At 32.7% G+C, this 22,228-nt stretch overlaps 3 protein-coding genes across 5 annotated transcripts; 2 read left to right on the top strand and 1 right to left on the bottom strand.

Moving 5' to 3' along the window:
• The first annotated feature begins 4,995 nt into the window (after positions 1–4,995).
• LOC111983245 (probable serine/threonine-protein kinase WNK7) lies at positions 4,996–9,061 on the top strand. Its single transcript, XM_024014911.2, is given in 10 exon segments — positions 4,996–5,642; positions 6,304–6,341; positions 6,489–6,716; positions 6,799–7,019; positions 7,114–7,271; positions 7,376–7,778; positions 7,932–7,952; positions 7,955–8,094; positions 8,097–8,162; positions 8,165–9,061. Coding segments are annotated over 10 exon segments (1,992 nt in total). The 5' UTR covers positions 4,996–5,573; the 3' UTR covers positions 8,813–9,061.
• Positions 9,062–10,588: 1,527 nt separating this feature from the next.
• On the bottom strand, positions 10,589–13,785 carry LOC111983255 (uncharacterized). Of its 3 annotated transcripts, none has more exons than XM_024014925.2 (4): positions 13,614–13,785; positions 13,158–13,302; positions 12,926–13,016; positions 10,589–10,845 (listed from the first exon to the last, which is right to left on the bottom strand). In XM_024014925.2, the coding sequence occupies exons 2-4, from the start codon at positions 13,269–13,271 to the stop codon at positions 10,715–10,717; spliced, it is 336 nt and encodes a 111-aa protein (XP_023870693.1). In that variant the 5' UTR covers positions 13,272–13,302; positions 13,614–13,785; the 3' UTR covers positions 10,589–10,714. The 3 variants fall into 3 exon arrangements, with proteins under 3 accessions (XP_023870693.1, XP_065620377.1, XP_023870692.1); XM_065764305.1 differs by having other exon boundaries at positions 13,158–13,344; positions 13,614–13,783; XM_024014924.2 differs by having other exon boundaries at positions 13,158–13,316; positions 13,614–13,774.
• Positions 13,786–19,532: 5,747 nt separating this feature from the next.
• LOC111983254 (protein yippee-like At4g27745) lies at positions 19,533–20,931 on the top strand. The gene is made up of 3 exons (XM_024014923.2): positions 19,533–19,734; positions 19,825–19,962; positions 20,391–20,931. The coding sequence occupies exons 2-3, from the start codon at positions 19,870–19,872 to the stop codon at positions 20,616–20,618; spliced, it is 321 nt and encodes a 106-aa protein (XP_023870691.1). The 5' UTR covers positions 19,533–19,734; positions 19,825–19,869; the 3' UTR covers positions 20,619–20,931.
• Positions 20,932–22,228: the final 1,297 nt, after the last annotated feature.

Below are 22,228 nucleotides of genomic sequence, written 5' to 3'. Positions count from 1 at the left end.
TGTTGTGCATGGCAACACAAGCATAACTAGTTTGGCTTTTGCGTTAAGCAACTACCTAAGACTTCCAATTTTATCCAATTAGGCTAGTTCTTTGATTCCAAAAAAAAAAATGTTAATTTTTGAAAATGAGTAAATTAATTAAGCCCCAAATTATAGCCAAAAATAAGGAGAACAAATATCCAAAGGAAAAAAAGGGAAATGAGACCAAACTATAGCAAAAAAATATGAAAAACAAACTTCAAAGAGAATAAAAGGGGAAAAAGGGCAAAAAATATAGCCAAAAAATAAGGGAAAAAACGACTTAGAGAAAAAAAATGGTGAAAGGAGGCCAATGAATTATACTAAATATAAAAAATAGAATAGATAAATTTTTGTGACCTAGAAGCTAAAATCTGTCTCCCTCTCTCTCTCTCAACAAAACAAAACAAAATCAACAAAACATAAAATCCCAACAAAAAAAAAATGCTCAACCCTCTTTTTTACTAATATTGCTGGAATTAAATATATATATATATATATATAAATTTTCCCTTAGACTTCAAAATGCATAAAGTCGCACCTAAGCATAACACCATTAAAATGCATGAGGTGAGTGCTACAAGAACCAGTGTCATCCTATTATTCAAAGCTTTCTTTCTCCATAAATACACTCAATCATTTGCCGTTACCACCAGATCCATTGGGATCACCACATGTAAGACAACACTCCACCTTTTCCTTAAACCATGGCTAAATGTGGTGCAAAGGGTCCAATGAGAATTTGGCACCTCAACCGTTTGATTTCCATCTAAACGGCTCGAACTTGGGAGGGGCAAAAAAAAAAAAAAAAAAAAAAAAAAAAAAAAAAAAAATTCCTACTACTTCAATTTTTGCCTCTTTTTCTTTTTTTTTTTTCTCCTAGAAGTTGCTTTCCTTATTTTTTGGCCATATTTTGATCTCATTTCCCTTTTTTCTCTTAGAATTTGTTTTCCTTATTTTTGGCTATATATTGGTTTCATTTCCCCTTTTTTTTCCTCTTAAATCTTCTTCTCCTTATTTTTTGGCTATAATTTGGGGCTTAATTTATTCATTTTACAAAATTAACATTTTTTTTTTATAATCAAAGAACTAACCTAATTGGAAAAATTTGGGGGCCTAGGCGTCACTTAACTCGCTTAAGGTAAGAGCCAACACTGGTTGTGCTTGTGTTGTCATGCACAATACAGACTAAACCAAAAATATTATGCAAATTATGCTTGTACCTACTCAACTACATTTCCTCGCTCTACTATGCACACACATTCTTCTTTACTATTATGCTTCCATACGTATTATCTATCATATCTCTCTTGCTTTGCTTTGCATTGCATTTGTAAACATGTGTTGTGGTTTGAAGATACAAATACTTTATTATATTGTAAGATAAATTTATAGATGTGGAACAAAATAAACATAACTCCAGCCATAATTGTTTAAGTGTTTGGAAAAAAGAAGAATCACTATATAATGATAGTGTATATGAAGGGGTCTTCTAGTCTATGGCCTTTACCTTGCACATATTCTTTTGATGGAAACACAAGCTATGTATATAGGCTAGACTAGGGACCCTTTTAGATGAAGATTTTCATAACTCTCCTTCCATCTAGGAGCTTAAAGATTTTAATTTCATGGTGTTTTATTAACCAAAGAGGTTATACCAATTGAGAGTTACTAAAGGATGTTACACCTAACATGTAACTTTTACAAATAGGAAACTTAAGACATGAGTTTCATCTTCACTCAAATGTGGGCCACATAAAATTCTCTTTAAGGAGATATAATCCTACATTCTCCCACTTGGCTCACATGAAATTTAAATAACTCAATAAGTGATTATCACTATGCTATGGCCATGATATTATCCATGTCACTAGTTGTGAAAAGCTCCCATTTAAATAAAGAATCCAGTAATAAATCATGGAGGTAATGCCCCCAATTTTAATGAGTATTTCCTTCCATATATTACAATGCAATGTAATCTTTACATGAGTACTTGATGGGCCATTATTTCTTTATGAATGGACTACCTATTAGCCATCTAGGTCCTCCTTTGAACATCCCCACGGATATATTTTCTTTTATTTATCCCCATGGATTAAATAAACTTTATATATATATATATATACACACACACACATTTATGTGCACAAAATATATATTGTCTTTTATTCTCTAAGAACAATCAAATATGTGTGCTAAATGCAAAACAACTAAAGAGAAATTAAACAACAAATAAGCTATTAAGTCCCATTTGTTCCACGTGGTTTTTATATGGTTTGGTCAACAAAGCTTTAGTCATGGGATTAGCAATCATTAGCTTAGTATTAATATGCTCGATGGACAACTTTTGTTTCTTAACATTCTCTCTAACCTTGAGGTATTTTATTTGATATGCTTATTTCAGCTTCCCTTCTATTATTCTTAGAGAAGAAAACTGCAGCTAAATTGTCATAAAAAATCTTTAGATGTCTTAATATAGAATCGATAATCATGAGACCTATGATAAAATTTCTTAACCATAATGCCTGTGTTGTAACTTCATAGCATGCAACAAATTGTGTCTCCATGGTAGACGAAGTAACAAGTGTTTGCTTAGTACTTCTCCAAGATATAGCTCCTTAGAAAAGAAGGAAAATATAACCTAAAGTAACTTTCTTGTGTCTACCACCTAGCAAAATCAGAATCTGAATAACCAATCACCTTCAATTGATAATATGTCTATAAGTCAACTTGTAATCCTTGGTACCTTGCAAGTACCTCATAACCTTTTTCGCAACTTTCCAATGATCCAAACCAGGGTTACTTTGATATCGACCTAATAACCTTACTATAAACCCGATATAGGCCTTATGTAGACCTGTGCATGCATAAGGCTACTTACCGTAGATGCATACGGTATGTTCTTCATTCTTTCTTGCTCTAATTCATTTTGAGGATATTGATTCTTACTAAATTTGTCTCCTTTCAAAATGGGTGCTACTGTTGCTGTAAATCTTTCATTTGAATCTCTTCAATACTTTTTCAATGTTGGCCTTTTGTGATAGTCCTAACACTCTTTGTGATATGTCTCTATGAATCTCAATGCCAATGACATATGAGCCTTCATTCATCTCAAAGTTTTGGGAGATAAATTGTTTTGTCTTGTGTAGCAAGCCCAAATCACTACTTACAAGTAGAATGTCATCCACATATAGAGTTAGGAAAATGTATTTGCTCACATTGATATTAAGGTATATACATTGATCAATAATGTTTTCAACAAATCCATATGAAGCGATAACATTGTGAAACTTTATATACCATTGTCGCGAGCCTGCTTTAGCCCATATAGAAATTTCTTCAACTTGCAAACCAAATGACTGTCTTTATCATTATAAAATCCTTGGGGTTGGACCATGTATACCGCCTCCTTTAGATCCCCATTCAAGAATGTTGTTTCACATCCATTTGATGTAACTCTAAATCAAATGAGCTACTAAGGTCATGATTATTCTAAACGAATCCTTCTTAGAAACCAGAGAGAAGGTTTCATGGTAATCAATGCCTTCTTTTTGAGTGAGACCCTTAACTACAAGGGCTCGTTTGTTTCAGGCATTTACATTGCACAGAACGGGAGTTCGCGAATGAAAGTAGGATTTTGCAACTTTTTGTGCACGATAGATGAAGTTTAGTTTGACGGGCTTGCTACGTTTAGGTTGTAGAAGATGAGCCTCTAACACTATGACCCATTATATTTGGAAAAAGTGCCATCAATCATTTTTATTTATTATTATTATTTTTAAATAAATAACTAAATTTTCATGTTCAGAACATAATAAGTTTAACTTTTTAAAACTTCTCTTTCACAATTATTCCTTCCTGTTATTTATTATCTCTATTATGGATGACAAAATATCTTTGCTCCGCTCCATCCTACTTGGGCTTTTTTTCCCAACTAAAAAGGGAACGAAACATAGATTGATTTTGCTTGTCCTACCTTTTTTTGAGATTTTTTTTTTTTTTTTTACATATCTAACTTACAATTTTTTTTTTTACACGTATTTTATCCTAAGTATTTTCTCTCAGCACTCCTATCATCGCCTTTATCTTATTTCTTTCATCATTTTATCAATAACAAAACCATCAAATTAAGAATGACAAAATGTTTTTCTCAAAAAAAAAAAAAAAAAGACAAAATGTCTTCACCCCGTGCCCTACTCCATGCCAGTTTCCCTTTTTATGGGTTGCCATGAACATGATAGTATGTTGACTTGCACATGAGCATGGACCTAATTGCATACTGGTAGTTTGTTTTAGCTTCTCGTTTTAGGAAAATAAAAAAAGGCTAGTCATTTATCACTATATTGTTAGTTTCTTATAACTTCATATTTTATGAAAATAAAAATAAAAGGCTAGTCATTTGTTGTTAAGAGAGTATAGAAACACAACTTTTGTGCTAATTTTGTTACAACTCTAATATGGTAGATTGTGAGTGGTAGAAAAAAATGATAGGCCCATATAAAAATGATTATCTACCACTTACAAACAACCACTTAACAAGTTGTACCAAATTATATTATAAAAAGGGTTTATCATTTAGGTCCAAAATTATAAAAACAAAACCAAAAACAAAACATTGCCGAGAGAGAGAGAGACCTACGGACTTGGATTGAGTAAATCTAGAGTCTAGATTGTGCCAACTTATTTAAAAACCTATAACTGTAGTCTGATTTAACTATAATTAAATTTTAAACGAGTTGGCACAATTTAGATGGTAGATTTACTCCACTTTCAATCTTAAATGGAGTGGACACAGTGAGATGGAAAGATCCAACAGTGACAGCCTTAGATCTCAAACCTCAGCAGCAACAGCAACAAAAAAACAACAACAACGGCACGTAAAGCAGAGAGAAGTTGTCGTTTAGGCAGCTCACATGTGAAACTCTGAAGCTATCGGTTAAGAACCATCCAAGTGTATGTTGTTCCTACAGACATATATTCCGCAACTCCCGCTACTTCTATATCTCATTTCCTCTCATTCCCAACAAACACTCTCTCTCTCTCTATTGTCTCTTTACCAACCCATTTTGTTTCTCACTTCTGTTTTTGCCCCACCATTTTTTTTTCAAGTCCAATTGCACCCTCTCCCTGCTTTTTTTTTTTTTTGGTCATGGTTTTTTAGCTTTTGGTGATATTAAAAAAAATGGTAAATGAGAAGTGGGTGTTTTTGGGATTGGTTAGAGTTAAAGGATGAGTAAAAAGTGTGGCATGGAAGTTGGGGTTGCAAATTCAGCTTTTGTTTCAGCGAGTTCATTGCCTCAATCTATTGTCGTCGAATGCCGATTCCGCTCGCAATCGGCATTCGATTCCTTCTGCATTGCCTCTGAGGCCTTCTCTTAGCACCTTTTTTCTCTATTGCGCCAGTTGCTTTGATTGCTACTTTTTTTATTTATTAAAAGAAAATAAAGCGAAATCGAACCAAAAAATGATAAAAAGATTGAATTTTTTCAAACCCCTTTTGTTCTGGTAGCTGTTTGGTTCTTGGCAGGAATATATTCCACTTTGCTGGATTGGTAATGTCTTGGACAATGGTCGAGCTCGATCCTGAATACACAGAGAAAGATCCAACCGGTCGATATGTTCGGGTATAGCTAACCTTATTCCTGTGAATTAGAATTGTTTTGGACATATTATGATCATTGTTGTTGAAAATTTTGTATGATGGGTCATTTTTATGAAGTAGCATTGCATAAAATGGCAGTTTTTGTTGTTAAATTTCTATGTAGGTGAGGACCTTGTGTTTTAAGGTATTGGGTTTTGATAGTCATGTTATTGTTTATCAGAAATTAGATTTATGTGTCAAGTGCTTGGCCTTTTCCTTCTTGTGACACTGTGACCTTGTAAATTTTGATGTTTGGCGGATAATTTGAGCTAATCACTCAAGGCCATGATGCCAGTAACTTTACATAATGCATTGTATTCAATGACTGAAAATCAGGTTTTGAGGGGCATGTTATTCTTTGTTATGAATTATGCGTTTGATGATTTCCATGTTTTTACTTTGTGCATGATGTTGTAATTGAGTTTTGATTTCTTAATTTGATGTAACCATCAACAGTTTGAGCTAATGGCTCAAGCCTATAGTTAGGAAGCTATTGTTGTTTATCTCCTTGAAGCTCTTGTTGTCATCATTGCCATTTTGAGGACAAAAAGAGATATTTGGATTCAGATTGGCCATTTTATTCTTTGTTGGAGATGAGGTCAAATGTTTTTCTCTTATTCATGTACACTTCTCTTTTGTAACAGTACAATGAAATCTTGGGCAAGGGTGCTTTCAAGACTGTGTATGATTCCAAAACCACTTTTTATCTTTCTTGATTTTTTTATTTTCTTTTGATCTATTTTCTAAGGAGTTATTATCTTTTAAGGGATAAACTTTTTATTAACTTGGAGAATGGTTGTACTTGGGGATTCCTGATTTCTTTTTGCAGTTTTAAGGCGTTTGATGAAGTTGATGGAATAGAAGTTGCTTGGAACCAAGTTAGGATAGATGATGTCTTGCAGTCACCAGAAGATTTAGAGAAATTGTATTCTGAAGTTCATCTGCTGAAATCGTTGAAACATGATAACATCATCAAGTTCTGTAATTCCTGGGTGGATGATAAGAAGAAAACTGTCAACATGATAACCGAGCTCTTCACATCTGGGAATCTGAGGCAGTATGTTCTCTTTGTTTGTTTCCTGTCCTGTCTTTAAATTGATTGACAGTATTATGTGTGATTGATACCTTTTGGTGCTCAGATATCGGAAGAAGCATAAAAATGTTGATATGAAGGCAATAAAGAATTGGGCAAGGCAGATTCTCCGAGGTTTAGTCTATCTTCACAGTCACAATCCACCTATAATTCACAGGGACATAAAATGTGACAATATTTTTGTGAATGGAAATCATGGAGAGGTTAAGATTGGAGACCTTGGATTGGCAATTGTTATGCAGCAGCCTACTGCTCGAAGTGTGATTGGTAAGATATTTTTTCCCCCTGATGCTCTCCCCTCTATTAGACAGACTTTATGAAAAGTAGTGAAATTTTCCTTCTTTTTTTAACATTACATTAGGGACTCCTGAATTTATGGCTCCTGAGCTTTATGAAGAGGAATACAATGAACTTGTTGACATATATTCTTTTGGGATGTGCATGTTGGAGATGGTTACTTTTGATTACCCATACAGTGAATGCAAAAATCCTGCTCAAATCTATAAGAAGGTTACTTCTGTAAGTTATGCCACTATCAGTCTATCATCATATTCTCTATTGGATGTTTCAGTGTAAAACTTTATGTAAACAACTAATTTATATTCTGATGCATTCTGTCTTAGGGCATTAAACCTGCTTCACTTAGTAAGGTGAGTGATTACCAAATTAGGGAGTTCATTGAGAAGTGTCTGGTTCCCGCATCAGAGAGATCATCTGCAAAGGAGCTCCTCCAAGACCAATTCCTTCAAGTTGAGAATCCAAAGGAGCCAATACGTGATCCCTTACAGTTACCTGACCCAAGTCCCAGAGCAAATGGTTTGCTTAAGTCTGGCCCTCTTTCCATGGACATAGATACTGACTATAAGCAGCAATCTTTAAGTGCATGTACAGAAAGCATCAATGGGAGTAATCACTGTCCAATTTTGGAATTTCAGAGGACGAATATGAACAATGAATTTAGATTAAAAGGGAAGAAAAATGATGATAACTCAGTATCGTTAACCTTGCGAATTGCTGACTTTTATGGTAAGTTGAGCATATGGTTCTTTTTTTTTTTTTTGGGGGGGGGGGGGGGGGGGGGTGGTGGTGGTCTTGTTAGAAGTGAACATAGACTTCAATTATTGATCAATATTACTGTTTTGTAGCGTAACATCATGGATTTAATTTTATTACCTGCAGGCCGAGTGAGGAATATACACTTTCTCTTTACCTTGATACTGATACTGCACTTTCGGTGGCCAGCGAGATGGTTGAACAACTGGATTTAGCAGATCATGATGTAGAATTCATAGCAGAGTTGATTGATTACTTGATAATGAAACTTCTACCTGGATGGAAGCCTCATCTGATTACTCCTCAAGTGGAGTAGTAACTCCCTCTGATGTTTCCCCAGTCTTTGGAGAAGAAAAACATTAGTGGCATGTCCATGGGATTCAATGCTAATTCCATCTGGGTTGGAGGTTGTGCAGGATGTTTTCTCTAGTTTAAATACAAGCCCTCAAGAAGGTGGTGTACAGGCTGAAGTACAGACTGAAGAAGGTAGTGGATGCAATAACCCTGACAGTTCTGTTTGCCATGGTGAATGTAATTCTTCTCCAAATTTAGCAAATTTTGAAGATCAACATTCACAAGCATCAATTGCTTCAGAGATACTGGTAGAAGATGCTTCTACCAAAACTGATAAAGCAGCTGAATTTGTTGATTGCAACATTAAAGGAAGCTGCAAAGGCTTAAGTGGGTCTTTCCTTAGGGATGCATGTTATGATGTCTTCAGATTGCAACAAATTGATAGCAACGATTCAGAAGACATCATGAATGAATTTGCAAAGAACTCAGAATTGTCAATGCCAGTTCAAAGTGGAGTATCAAATGTTATGAGCTTAACAAGCAGCTGTTCGTCCTTAGCAGACAAAGATATTGATATCGAGCTTAAGTTGGAACTTGAAGCAATTGACTCACAGTATCAGCATTGGTTTCAGGAACTTTCTAGGATGAGGGAGGAAGCATTGGAGGCTACCAAAAGGCGATGGATAGCAAAGAAGAAGCTGGCTGGCCAATGATTAGGCATGTTGCTGAACCTTTTTTTTTTTTTTACCTCTCTTCGTTACTCTTGTTCAAGTTGTTTCATTATTGTCCATAAGGTCCTTTGAAGTATCTATTTAAGGGTTGTGATTATGTAATCCGAAACTAGTATCGGATGCGACTATTTTTTTGCGGAAGTCGTAATCCTTTCTTTGGATTTAATTTTTGTGATTTGGGGGTCAATTTCCTTATAACTTTGTTCAATGTATAAAGTATATATTCTTGAATGTTCTGATTTTTTTTTTTTTTTTTTTTTTTTTTTTTACTTTATCCTTGATCATTAGTATTGCACAATTCATGCTCATTGCTATTGGTTATAGGATCTCTCCATAATTTTTAGTGTACCACTTGGAAGATTGGCAAGCTCCTAAAATCCAAGGTCAGGATCTTAGGCAGCAGTTTTTTTACGGGCAAAACAAAATTCTACAAAGGCCACAACAATCAGCATACTGAAGCTCAAGCTGGTTTACCTTCTTCCTAATTCATTTATATGTTTAATTTAAATATTACAATTCTTTTTGTCTGAAAAGCTGTATCTAAAACAAAGTAGTAGAGTTTTAAAAAGTTGTAGATTGTAATTTAAACTACCGTGACGAAATTTAATCTTTTAGAGTTGGAGTTGAGGGAATTTAATTGTGAAGTCCCAAAAATTCAATCCATCTATTTTGAATCTAGTAGATTGGATTTGACTATCTCGTCAATAATTTAAATAAGAGAAATGATATGTTCACAATATTTTCACAACACTTCTAAAATAAATTTTTATAATAAATTTTAAATAACAGGTTGTTATTGATTGTTATTAATAGACAAAAAAATAATTTCAGTAGTGGGTTAAAATTAAAACCAACAACAACTTACTACCTATAATTTGTTATGAAAATATTGTAGATGTAGCACTTCTTTTTAAATAAATACCTATATGGACCGAGAATAGCAGGCCGGCCCTTGAATTTTGTTGGGCCTTGTGTTCATTAGGACAACTTCAACCCAATTCAGGCCCATATAATCGAGCAGTTGGGAGTTAGCTAAGCATGTAGGGAAGTATCCGAGATATATAGAAAACAAGAGATAATGCCTTGAGGGAATCTGCCCATCAGGCAATAAAACCTGTCAGGCACAAATTACGAGAGAATCATTTCAACAGCATGAGATGAATCCCCTTTGATAGGTGACATAATATGAAGAGATCCACTGACATGCCGAATATTCCCCCATCATCACTACCCAATTCAAAAAAGAGTATAAATAAAAGGGGAGGGGTAAGAAGAGGGGATTGGAACAAAATTGGGGAGAGAGACACAAGAGAAGTGAGAAAAACACATTCTAGGGAGAAGGAAGTCTTGTTCAGATTTCAGAGAGGGGGCTCAACTGCTTGGTAGCCTTCACGGCCAAGCTAAAATTAAGGTAGTTTAGTGCTGAGGAAAAACCATAACATCATCAATGACACTACCAATCACTTCTTTGGACCTCCCATTGTAGGATACGCCAAATCCAAAGTACAAGTAAATTGGGGGTCTAGGCCTAATAGCCCAAGGTTATTGGGAACGAACCACCACATTACCAAAATGATGCAAGTCAATGTTTAAAGGGAAGTTTTGCGTTCACAACATTTTCACAACATATTCACAACAAATCATAAGTGATAAGTAATTATTAGTTCTAATTTGAACTCGCTATCGAAATTACTTTTTTTGCCCATTAGTAACAGTCAGTAACAACTCGTCATTTAAGATTTGTTATGAAAATATTGTTAATAATAAAAATTTGCCATAACCCATAGTCAATCAATTCAGACCAAGTCAGATTTGGGCGAAACTTTATTGCTAAATAGAAGTGTAGGTATATAATTGTAAGATGTCTCTATTAAGATATCTTGATTAGTCCTCTCGCCAAGTACTTCTACAAGTATCATTCATGCACGTATAGAATATTGTTGCCGGCTCATCAGCTGATCTAGTCTGAAATTGTACGTACGCAGCCCTTCCATGACCACATTTTGGGCATGTTGCTGTCATAATAGAAAGGAGCAGGTAAGAAAGAAAGGAGAGGTGCAGGGGAAAAAAAAAAAAAAAAGAAGAAGCCGCAATTGCCATCTCTTGAAAATATTGTATATGTAATAGATAATCTTGCAAGAATGCAGCATCGACAAGAACAACTGTAACACAATTGTAGCTTAAAGATAGTGATTCATGCTTGAAACTCCAAGCTTTGAGCACTAAATATTCAGATATTGGTTATGTAGTTGAACACCAATGATTCAGTTGTATTCCATCTGGTTGAGAGATAAATTACATACAAAGTCAACAAAACCAATAACTCAGATGTCTCAAATAATCCAAGATCACTAATTCACCATACCCATGAGAGGGCTTAGCTTAATCATCTAAAAATTAACTAAACCTAAGACTACTACTCAACAAAACCTTTGGCCCATCTTCACCTGGTATGGTTACCAATGTTCAGTTGTTCACCACCTTTTAACTTTATCAGTGTTCTAAAGCTATATATCCAACTTATTACTTTGTCAAGATTTCAAAATCAACTAATAGATCATCAAATGAATTGAAACCTCAGGCAGCTGGCAAGTGACCCATAACAATCCTATAAAAACATAACATTAGCATAGAAGTGTTCATGCTTCATCAAGGTATCTAAAAACTGAAAAAGAAACTGCATTCATATTGGTCTATCCTATGCGATTCTACAAGCAGACAAGGTGATCATTGGTCAGTTCTATACAAGTACCAAATGTCTTCCCAAGTATATCCAACAGAACAATGTGGTCTAGTTAACTCAGCATCCAAGGTCTCAATAACACCCCCACCACCAGTGCTCTGAAAATATGGGGATTTAGAACAAATAGAAAGGCAGGATAATCAACAGAAACTCAACTTTACTCAACTCAACCATGCCATAATCCCAATTATAATGGGGTTGGCAACTGACTACGGATTCTCCTCAATTAATAGGAATTGACCACATGTATTCTTCACCGCCAATCTATCCTACTGAAATTCATACTCTTTGTTGTCTCCCAGCCTAACATACCCCTTTTCACTACTTCTACCCTATACTATTTTAGGCCTCCTTCAACCTCTTTCCACTCCATCCACTTATTAAATTAATCTTTCTCACTCAGTACATAAATAGGTCTTTGTTGCACTTTACCAATCCATCATAAGGGAGAAACAAAGTGAAAAATAAGAAGCATTACCATGAAGTTTAACCCTTCCTATGACACCTATAATTATATGCAACAATTCAGTAAACTATAACTCATACAAATCAAGCTTCATTTCCATATAAACCATCTGAGAGATTGATGAACTACAGCTCACACATAGAAGTAAATTTAACAATTTAGCGTATAACACCCAGGATATACAAGCAATGGTTCGGTACTTTACAACTGATACAGATTGAGCATCATTTCCATAAAAACCAGCTGAGAGATTGATGAACTTCAACCCGCACATTGTATAACCATTTTCAACAGCAGCAGCAGCAGCAAGAAACATAAGCAGATAGGTGCACAATATATATAATTCTAGTAGCAAACAAAACCAGCTGATAAACTAAAATGTGTGTACCCTTGCAAGATCATCAGAGTTTAATTATATAAACTTGGCATTACACTACGTTATAAAAAATAACTCTATTTTTTTTCCCTTTTGAGTTAGGTAAATGTTTGAGCAGATAAGATAAGATACAAAATTACATCAATTTACAGGGTATCGTTTCCAGGCATGACACGGCAGCACTAAAGAACTAGCCATTATGCATACACTGAATAATCTTTGAGCTAAAACACTATTTTTAACAAATTATTATATCAATAGAATTACTTGTTACTCCATTTACAGACCTTTACTCTTCCCCTGACATCCCTTTCTATTTCCACTAGAATGGAATATTACTTTACTTACAGCTCAATGAAAGAAACCCGCTGACCTTTTTTTTTTTTTTTTTACTATTCTTCTAGAATTGAGTTCATACACTGATTAATAGTTCGTTACTTAAAACTAAAAAAGAGTGAAAGAAAAAGAAAAATGAATCCACCAAGCACAAAAGTTGAACAAGAGACGCACCATCAGTTTGAGATGCATTCTTCATGTCATCGTCAGTGATGACAGGTTCTAAATCCTTCTTATCCAAATGCATCTTTTTCTTTATTTTAACCTGCATTTATGAAATCACACACACACATACATGCACACAAGTTATAAAGAGAAGAAATATTAACATAACTTCACAAAAGTACAACCAGAGATCTTCATACATTAATCAGTTTAACTACAATAAGATCAATAAACTACATACCTTGTTCTCTATGTAGCATACATAGGGACATGTCGGGCAGAAGAATCTGGAAGGGCGCCCCATATGGGGCAACTCATATTGCAGCATAGTCCCACAAGTAGGACAAAACTCCATTAGCTATCAGCTTCTAACACAAACCCTCTCTCTGCAATTTGCTTTCTGTAACATGTTAAACACATTTCGCGCACTACATAACATTACTAACAAATCAAGAAAATATATTTCAAGAATAACCCATTATAAATTTGACATTCAAAAGCATTAAAAATGAAGCCCAGACAGAGTTCTACAAGAATCTAACTAAATTCCTATGATATTAGAGAAGCAAAATCAACAAAATTGCAATGAGAAAACGATAAAGCGGAGAATCATTTTTGAAGCACTGGCAGCCCTTTATCAGAGAGATGGAGAAGAATCGAGTTATGGTGTATAAAGCGGAGCTTTAGAGAGACAAACCTTGCACACAGCCACAGGCAGTGGTTTTTGAAACTCAGACTGGTAGCCGTGGGTGGTGTTGAGGGAAGGAAGGAGGCAGGTATTTTGGGAGCGTAATAAACATAAAGAAGCAAAGGCAGAGGCAGGTCATGTGGGAATGGGCCAACCTTTGAAGTTTGGCAGCCCAATAGGCCAGCCCATTTTGGTTTCAGAGCAAATACCAGGAATTTGGCTCTTTTTTAGGGACATCGATTGAAGGACTGGAGGAACTCGCTTCTAATTTTCTCTTGGCTGTTGAGGAAAAAAGTAGACAAAGGGCAGCGAAGAATGATCTGTGATTACAAGATCAAAAAGAGGAGGGAAGGGTTTAAAGAGAACTGAGGAGTTTGGTGAGCTCTATCATTTATGAATAAGATATTAATTTTTAAAATTAATATATTTTTAAATAAACAAATTTTTCATAAACACATAATAATTATGAAAATAAAAAATAATTATTTTTTTTTCAAATTTAAAAAATATTATTTTTTAAGAAATATAATTATATAAATAAGATATTTCTTAAAATATATCTTAAGTTTGATTAAAATGATTTCATTTCATTGTCTTTAGGGTTTTAATATTGTGTTGTCACCAAACAGATGAATAGTAATATATATTACATTATAACATCTTGTATTTCTTGTAATATCTATTTTTATTCCTGTGTAATTATCGTTATAGTCTACCAAACGTGTCCATAATTTGATGATAGTGTAATGAAGTGGAGTATTTTTTTCCCCCTTTTTTGAGAAAATAATCAAGTAAGAGCATTAACATAGGTATATGTAAAAATTGTTGTCTATTTCATAATAAGAGCCTTTTTTTTTTAGCTGACCATTTTTTAAAACATCCACATATGATTATCTATTCGATACTCTATTTCATTAAAATGTCTTCTTCTTTTTTTTTAATCGTTTCGTTTTCTTCATACACAATAATCATCATTCACTCTCTTTCTTCACTACCGAGAAACACAAATAAATAATAAGCAATTGTTTTGCATAAACTATAGTAACTTCTATATTTGCATAAGCACTATACCAAAATCCCATTTTGCATAATTCTGATTTTTTCTGATGAGCCAAACTTGAACATGCACTACTTGACAAAACTTAGCTCGTTTATAGCCCTAAGTGTCCCTAACTTAAGCATTCGCACTAACTCATCTAAAATAGCATAAAGCTAAAAATAATGTTTGAACTTGAGTTCGTAAGAAAGCTAAAAACCTTGAGCTTGGCTTGGCTTGGTTTGGTTTGATTAATTAATCAAGCCAAGCTCAAACTTGAGCTCAGGTCAAACTTTTGAATTTGGAATCTAAGAAAATTGCATTATCAAATACTTAAATCTCTAAATAAAGTAAGAAAAAAAAATAGTATACTCATTTTATTATGCATTTAGTCCTACTTATGATTAGCCATCATTCAAATTAAAAATTCATATAATTAAATTCACCCATTCATCCTTCTTTGTCTGCAGATTTAGCAATTGTTCAAAATACAAAATTTTCATTTACGTTAGATAGTGAAGAACTAGAAAAATACTTGTTTGTAACTATTATGAATAGGAAAATGCTAACATGTTTCATAACTTTACATTAGATGGTCGATGGGAAAGGATCATATATGTTCCACTTAATTTATTTATTTATTTATTTATTTTTAAATGTAACTAAAGTCTAAAGTGGTTATTGGTCAGTTTAGAGAAAATGAAAAAATTAAGGAAAGGGGTAGTGGTCCCATGTTGGCCATGTCATTATTAAGATATGTGTAATGAATAAATTTAATTAACACATATAAACTTATAAATAAGTCTATACTTAAATTGTTTTGTATCAAGCCTTATAGCTCACGAGTTTATTCGTAAACAAATTTTTTTGCATGGGCTTGGCATGTTTATTAAATGAGCCTAAAACTAAGGCTAAAGCTTACTTATTTATAAACGAATGAACATGAACGAATTTTTTATCAAGTCGAGCTCGAGTTGTTTATGATCGGCTTAGTTCATTTATAGCCCTAAAGACACACCCATATATAAATACCCAAATCTCAAATATACTTACGTGTTACCTTGTAATCAGTGCACTTTTTTTTAGCAAGTATATGTGGTGGTCCTATGTGTAAGTGCTTAAATCCAATTACAAGTTGACATCCAAACAACGTCTAACTTTTATGTGCGAAAATATGATGTGTCGCATCATTATTGGAGGGTCTAAAAGACCCAATTTACACAAAATCCCGATCGTATATTCTCACTATGACCCATTATGTACAATGAAGATGAAATGTAGGACAATGACGTACATATGTGGGAGTATTAAGATTTATATTTGCCTTGGATTCGAAGAGCAATGCTATAGGCTAAAAAATATTCACTGCATTTTCACTATAGGTTTTTTTTTTTTTTAGGAAACACTATAGTTGAGTTAGTACACTTTTACTGATTTTCATCTGAGACCACTTCTTCTGATATCACTTTTTTACCTACTGTTAACAATCTACCAAAATAACAATTGTGATTTTTTTGGGGAGTCAAATTTTGTGTCTATAGACTTTCTCGAATTCAAATTAATTTGACACATAACCTAAATGCCCAGATGAATTCATGTTAATATTGTAGCTAGGGTTTATGGGTTTTGTCTAAAACCCTATTTGGAACTCATTTGTTCTTAATTTCACTAACCAATCACTAAGACTATGAGTCTTAAACCATCCAATACTCCAATTTCAAAGCTTCCAACTATAAGGCTCTTTTCAGTTGTGCCCCTGTAATTTTCAAATGATTTTTTTTTTTTTTTTGGGCTTAAATACAAGGAAATACATGTTTAGTATTTAGAGCATTCTCATCCACTGCTCTCAAAATAGTGTTTTTAGCTTTAACATTATTGAGGTTTTTGCATTTTGCTACAATAATTTATATTGTAGTAACATCTAATCATCTATATCTTAAACAATATTATTATCTTCTACCCCCAATTATTTTACTCTTACAAAAAAAGAATAGAGTACTAGCATCTGAGCACATACTCACACGCTTGCTCAGAAACTCTTCTATTTTTGTGGAAAAAAGTTAATAATTTGCATTCATTATAATTTTGAATTACTATATTTTCTAATCACAAAAAAAACTTAGTGGTGTGATGAAAAATTATTTCAGCTGCAAACTTATAATACTCATTACAGCCCCAGATTTTTTTGTGATTGGAAAATGTGGTAATTCCAAATTATAATGATACAAATTATTAACTTTCCAAAAAAATAAAAGAGCCTCAAAGAGGCTAGTGTTTATTTTATTGAGTATAGTTATAGCCTTAGGTTACAACCAATTTTATACTTAAACTTTGTACTTTTTTTAATAGCAATTCAAACACAAACTCTCACTAACGTATTTTCAAAAGTTTTCCCTTTTTATTTTTATATAGGAATTCAAACACAAACAAAATTTGAGAATAATTCAGTAAAAATATATCTTTAACTCCCACATAAAACTAAACTATTCTTTTTTTCATCAAATCCTAAATTTTAACCTCTTTTATCTCTCCCTTTATTTTAAAACAATTGCTTTTTTTTTTTAATTGCTGTTTCTTTAAAATTTCAATTCTCACATATTTTCTTTTCTAAATCTCTTCTTCCCTATTTGAAAAGTATATTTTCTATTTGAACTTGGTTACTTCTTGGTCCTTCCTTTCTTTTCTTTTTTGTTTTATTTTGTTTTTTTTAAACTCAAATACTCTTTTTTGTTTTTTTTAATCTTTTTTTTGGGGAAGTATTTTTTTTTTTTGAACCATTTAGGGAAGTATGTTGGGTTACTTTAAAGAAAATGTATATTTTTTTTTTTTTTTTTGAGGGGAGTTTTAGTGGTAAAAAATTTAATCTCAAACAAAAATAATTGAATTTAAACAAAGTGATAAACATCAATTTGTTATTGTTAAACTTCTCAGATTCAAATCCTTTAAAAAGAGTTTGTGTTTGAGTGAAAAGTTTGAAAATATCCACACACAAAAGGAAAAGATAAGCAAAAAAAATAAATAAATAAAATAAAAAAATATCTGATACACGTAGATAAGTATATTTTCTATTTGAATTCAGTTACTTCTTGGTCATTCCTTTCTTTTTTTTCTTTTTTTGTTTTTTAAACTCAAATACTCTTAATTGTTCGGTTACTCTTTTTTTTTTCTTTTTTTTTTCTTTTTGGGAAGTATGTTGGGTTACTTTAAAAAAAAGAAAGAAAAAAAATTCTCCTCTCAAAATCACGATTTTTTTTTTTTTAATCTCAAAGCAAAAATAATTGAATTTAAAACAAAGTGATAAACATCAATTCGTTATTGATAAACTTCTCAGATTCAAATCTTTAAAAAGAGTTTTTGTTTGAGTTAAAAGTTTGAAAATATCCACAAACAAAAGGAAAAGATAAGCCAAAAAAAAAAACTGATAAACATAGATGCAAATGACAAAGGTATACAACAAACCCTCAAATAGAGTTTTATGCCAAAGTGGTTCCTTTTGGGCTTTATTAATTATTATACGTATAGACAACTTCAAAAAAAAAAAAAAAAAAGAGTTTGTGTGAGTTAAAACTTAAAACAAAAAAGTTTGAAAATATCCACACACAAAAAAAGGAAAAGATAAGGAAAAAAAGAAAAGAAAAAGAAAAACAGATACGCGTCGGTGAAAGGAACAAAAAGGAAGAAGGAAAATATAAGGAAATTTTTTTTTTGAGGCACGTGATATTGACAGGTAATAAGCACTAGTCAAATATCATTGAATCCCTATAAAAATCTCATTCACCCATAGGTAAGTACACCTCAAATTCTAAATCATTGGTAGCCATGGAAGTTAATAACGCAAACAATAGTCAATGATGAAGAAAAGAAAATAAAAGAAAAGAAAGAACAACTTGCAATTTAAATTAGATATGCAGATGATAGATCTTGAAAAGCCATTTGAATTGTGTAAATTATGCTAAATTGTTTAGAACCCAAATTTGACAATAAAAGAAGAAGAAAGAAGTGGAGGTACCGTTGAGACTGAATTTGTGTAATTTGAAGAAGAATGAGAATAGATGTTATTGGGTTGTATATTGACAAAGCGTACCTAGGTTTGTGGGTTATTAAAGTAAAAAAGTTTTATTTTACATATTTGTCCTTATTAGGTGAAAACTTGTAAGTGAATGGTATAGAGGTATTTTAGAACTATAAAAATGAGGAATCCAAGCAGGGGAAATCCCTTAAATAGTAGTATAGATAAAATGTAAATAAAGTAGTTTTTTGATGATGCAAAATTCTTTTTTTTTTTAATGCATTTTCTAATGTGAATAGAGTTTAGAGCATGAATGATTTTAGTCCCTTTTTTAATGCAAAGGATTTACGTAAAGTAATTGTTTTTAATCATTTATATGATCTGATAAAACAAAAAAAAAAAAAAAAACTAATAGTCACTAGTTTATAGGAACAAAAAATGGTCATTTTAAATTTGTTAGGTACTAAAAGATATCACTTTAAATTTGTTAGGATATTTAGAAACTAAAAACGATAGCTTTATTGTTTAGAAAAATAAAAATAAAAATAAAATAACGATAGCTTTATTATAAACTGCATCTTCATTGTAGGCACTTCTCTCTCTCTCTCTCTCTCTCTCTCTGCCTCTGGTTGTTGTTTTCTGCTGGGTAGGTGCTAAACTAGTCCTTACTTACGACTCCCTAATTAAGCAACAAGGATCAACTTGATTTAATTAAATGTTTACTTCTCACTTAAAAATAAATAAATAAATGAAGACGGCAATTATGTATTTACTTCTTAAAGAATTATATTATTAAGTGTTTTTTTTTTTTTTTTTTTGTTATGTTACTACTTTTTTGGGTTATATTGGGCGTGGATCATTGTGGTTTTAATGCTAATAGGACTCATTACTCATATTCTAAACCTGTCTTTATCAACCCCATTTGTTTATTCAATGTTCTGTACCTTGTTTAGAATCTTCACTCAATCACCTATCCTGGGTTTATCCTTTTCATTAAACTATATCTCAATCATTGAAGCCACAATGTTTTTATTTGAACTAATCTTTTCAAATCCAAAACCTGGCTTATAGAGACGATTGGCCAAGTAATTTGTTTTCAGTCTTTTGAAAGGAGATGTTTGGCTTGTTGGTTAACATTTTGCTAATTACTTCCCATTTGTCCTTTTTTTTTCCAGTTTTTGTGGGGGCAGTACATTGATTGGTATTGAGAAAATTCAACAATGGAGGACTTGGGTAGGCCAAGGTTGTACAGCTGCTTTAGGTGCCGGAACAGTCTGTCCCGACACGATGATATCGTTTCTAAAGATTTTCAGGTGAACTCACTCCTTATCATCATCTCCAAGTTTTGACAGTTGACACTGCAACTTTTTAATATCTGTGCTTAACTCAATAAATATTTGTATGATTAGTTTAGTGTATGAGTCTATGAGATTCAAATCAAAGGGTGTTTTGTGGTAGCCATAGGTACAAATTCAAAAATTTTCTTTGTTTATACAAAGCCATACTTATATGTAACTCACAGTTTGTGTCAAGTTGAAGTGAAACTTGAATGTTAGATGGATAAAGGTTAATATGGTTTATACTACTTTTCATATGTTTCAGTGTTTGTTTTCTACACTGCATACATGGTCCTGTGAATTCTTAAAACCACTTTTGGTGTTCCTAAATGAAACATGCTGCTCAATGTTTCTTCAAGATTTAATTTTTCTCAACATTTGTGTCAAAATTTTATTTTTTCTAGTCGGGCAACAACAGAGCCTTTCTGTTCTCCCATGCGATGAACATTGTGGAAGGGCCTAAAGAGGATCGGAACCTTATTACAGGTCTTCACACGGTTGCTGATGTATTTTGCTCGGATTGCGGGGAATTGTTGGGTTGGAAATATGAACGAGCTTATGAGGAATCCCAAAAGTACAAAGAAGGGAAAATCATACTTGAAAAGTTTAAGATCATCAAGGATAATTGGTAGCACACAGAAATGGCTTTGAATTCCTCTATTTCTTGTTGACACAAGTTACTTCATGCTTCATTATGTTCGTCTTGTGCAAAGAATTGAATGTCATTGATTATTAAAAGAATGAAAAAGTCATTGTTCTTGTATATAGATAGAACTTGTGCAAAAGTGCCTTGCCTTACACGTTATGGCATTATTTATGCATAAATTGAAAACATTGTCCACTATTTAGGAATGAAAAGTTGGAAACTTCTGTAGTGATCATTCTTCTTCATTTGTAAAGAATTTGTGTCAGCAATCGATAGAAGGTGATTTTTCTACCTAACAAGGGACCAAATGTCTTGCATATTTAATACTTGGCAATTTCTTTGTAGCTTCATGTTTTCTGTCTGAGTCACCAACCTTGAAATCTATTATTACTTTGTTAAAGCTAGGGAATATGACACTGGTAAAAGCATGTATAATCAGGTTTCCAGTCACCTCAAAAGTCATGTTGGTCTCTTATTGTTTGCATCATAGGGAAAATCACCAATCAGCTAAGCCTAACTATTGCAAACAACAAAAACACAAAAGTAGAGCATCTATAATTCCTTTTAACCTTTCCTTGCAAAGTGCAAACAAGTAAAGGGAGGCATATGGAAGGGCTTGATCATTTTGTTGTGATAATTGTACTCTTGTGGTCGCCAAACCTTGAATTTAAACTCGAATGAGTTAAAATTCCACATGTTCCTAGATTTTGAATTTATCTTGTATCTTAAATAAACTTTATTTGTCTCTATTAAACTTCAAGTTACCTAAATAAAATTATGTTTGAAAATTTTGAGTCTTTAAATTTTAGAATGAAGAATTTCCAAAAAATGACAGACAATATTATACTTGCAAGATATAAACAATTTTATGGGCTAGTTTTATTTATTTTGGTTGTAATTCTCAAAAGACAATAATGGTGAGTTTTGATGTTTCACATATCAAAGATGAGACTTTTCAAATTTTCAATTCGATCTCATCCCATATGATGATCAAGGTGTGGAAATTGTAGGTATTGAGAACTCAATGGAAGGTACAACCCAAGTTTTTTTTTTTTTTTTTTTTTTTTTTTTTTGAGAAGAAGGTAAGGAAACTTTATTACGATAAATCAAACTGAAAAACATCATCCAAATCCTGTGGTAGATCTTCCAACCACACATTCGTATCTGCAGATGAAACTACTCTACGAGTCTATTTGGTTGGGGGAGTGGAAAAGTGAGAGAATAGAAAAGTGAAAGGATAGAAAAGATTTAGTTTTTTCTCATGTGTTTGGTTGGGAGGATAGAAAAGTGGAGGGATAGAAAACTCTTTTGTTTGGTTGAAAAGAAAAGTGAGAGGATAGAAAATAAAGTTGGTATAAAGTTACCATTATATCCAATTTAGGTAAAACAAAAAATAATACATTATATTTTTATTAAAAAAATATGTATGAATGATTTCTTCATTTAAAAAAAAAAGAGGATAAGAAGTTCTTTTTTTTTTTTGGGTAAATCAAGATCATAACATTAAAACTAAGCAGGAACAAGTCTATTACAAAAAGAAGCCTCCTTGTCAGCCAGAAGGAGGCTAGCCACCACAAGCAATGGACACAAAAAAAC

The sequence above is a fragment of the Quercus suber genome, unplaced genomic scaffold (assembly GCF_002906115.3).
Source record: "Quercus suber isolate HL8 unplaced genomic scaffold, Cork oak 2.0 scaffold_550, whole genome shotgun sequence".
Taxonomy (NCBI): domain Eukaryota; kingdom Viridiplantae; phylum Streptophyta; class Magnoliopsida; order Fagales; family Fagaceae; genus Quercus; species Quercus suber.
This window is presented reverse-complemented; position numbering and strand designations above follow the sequence as displayed.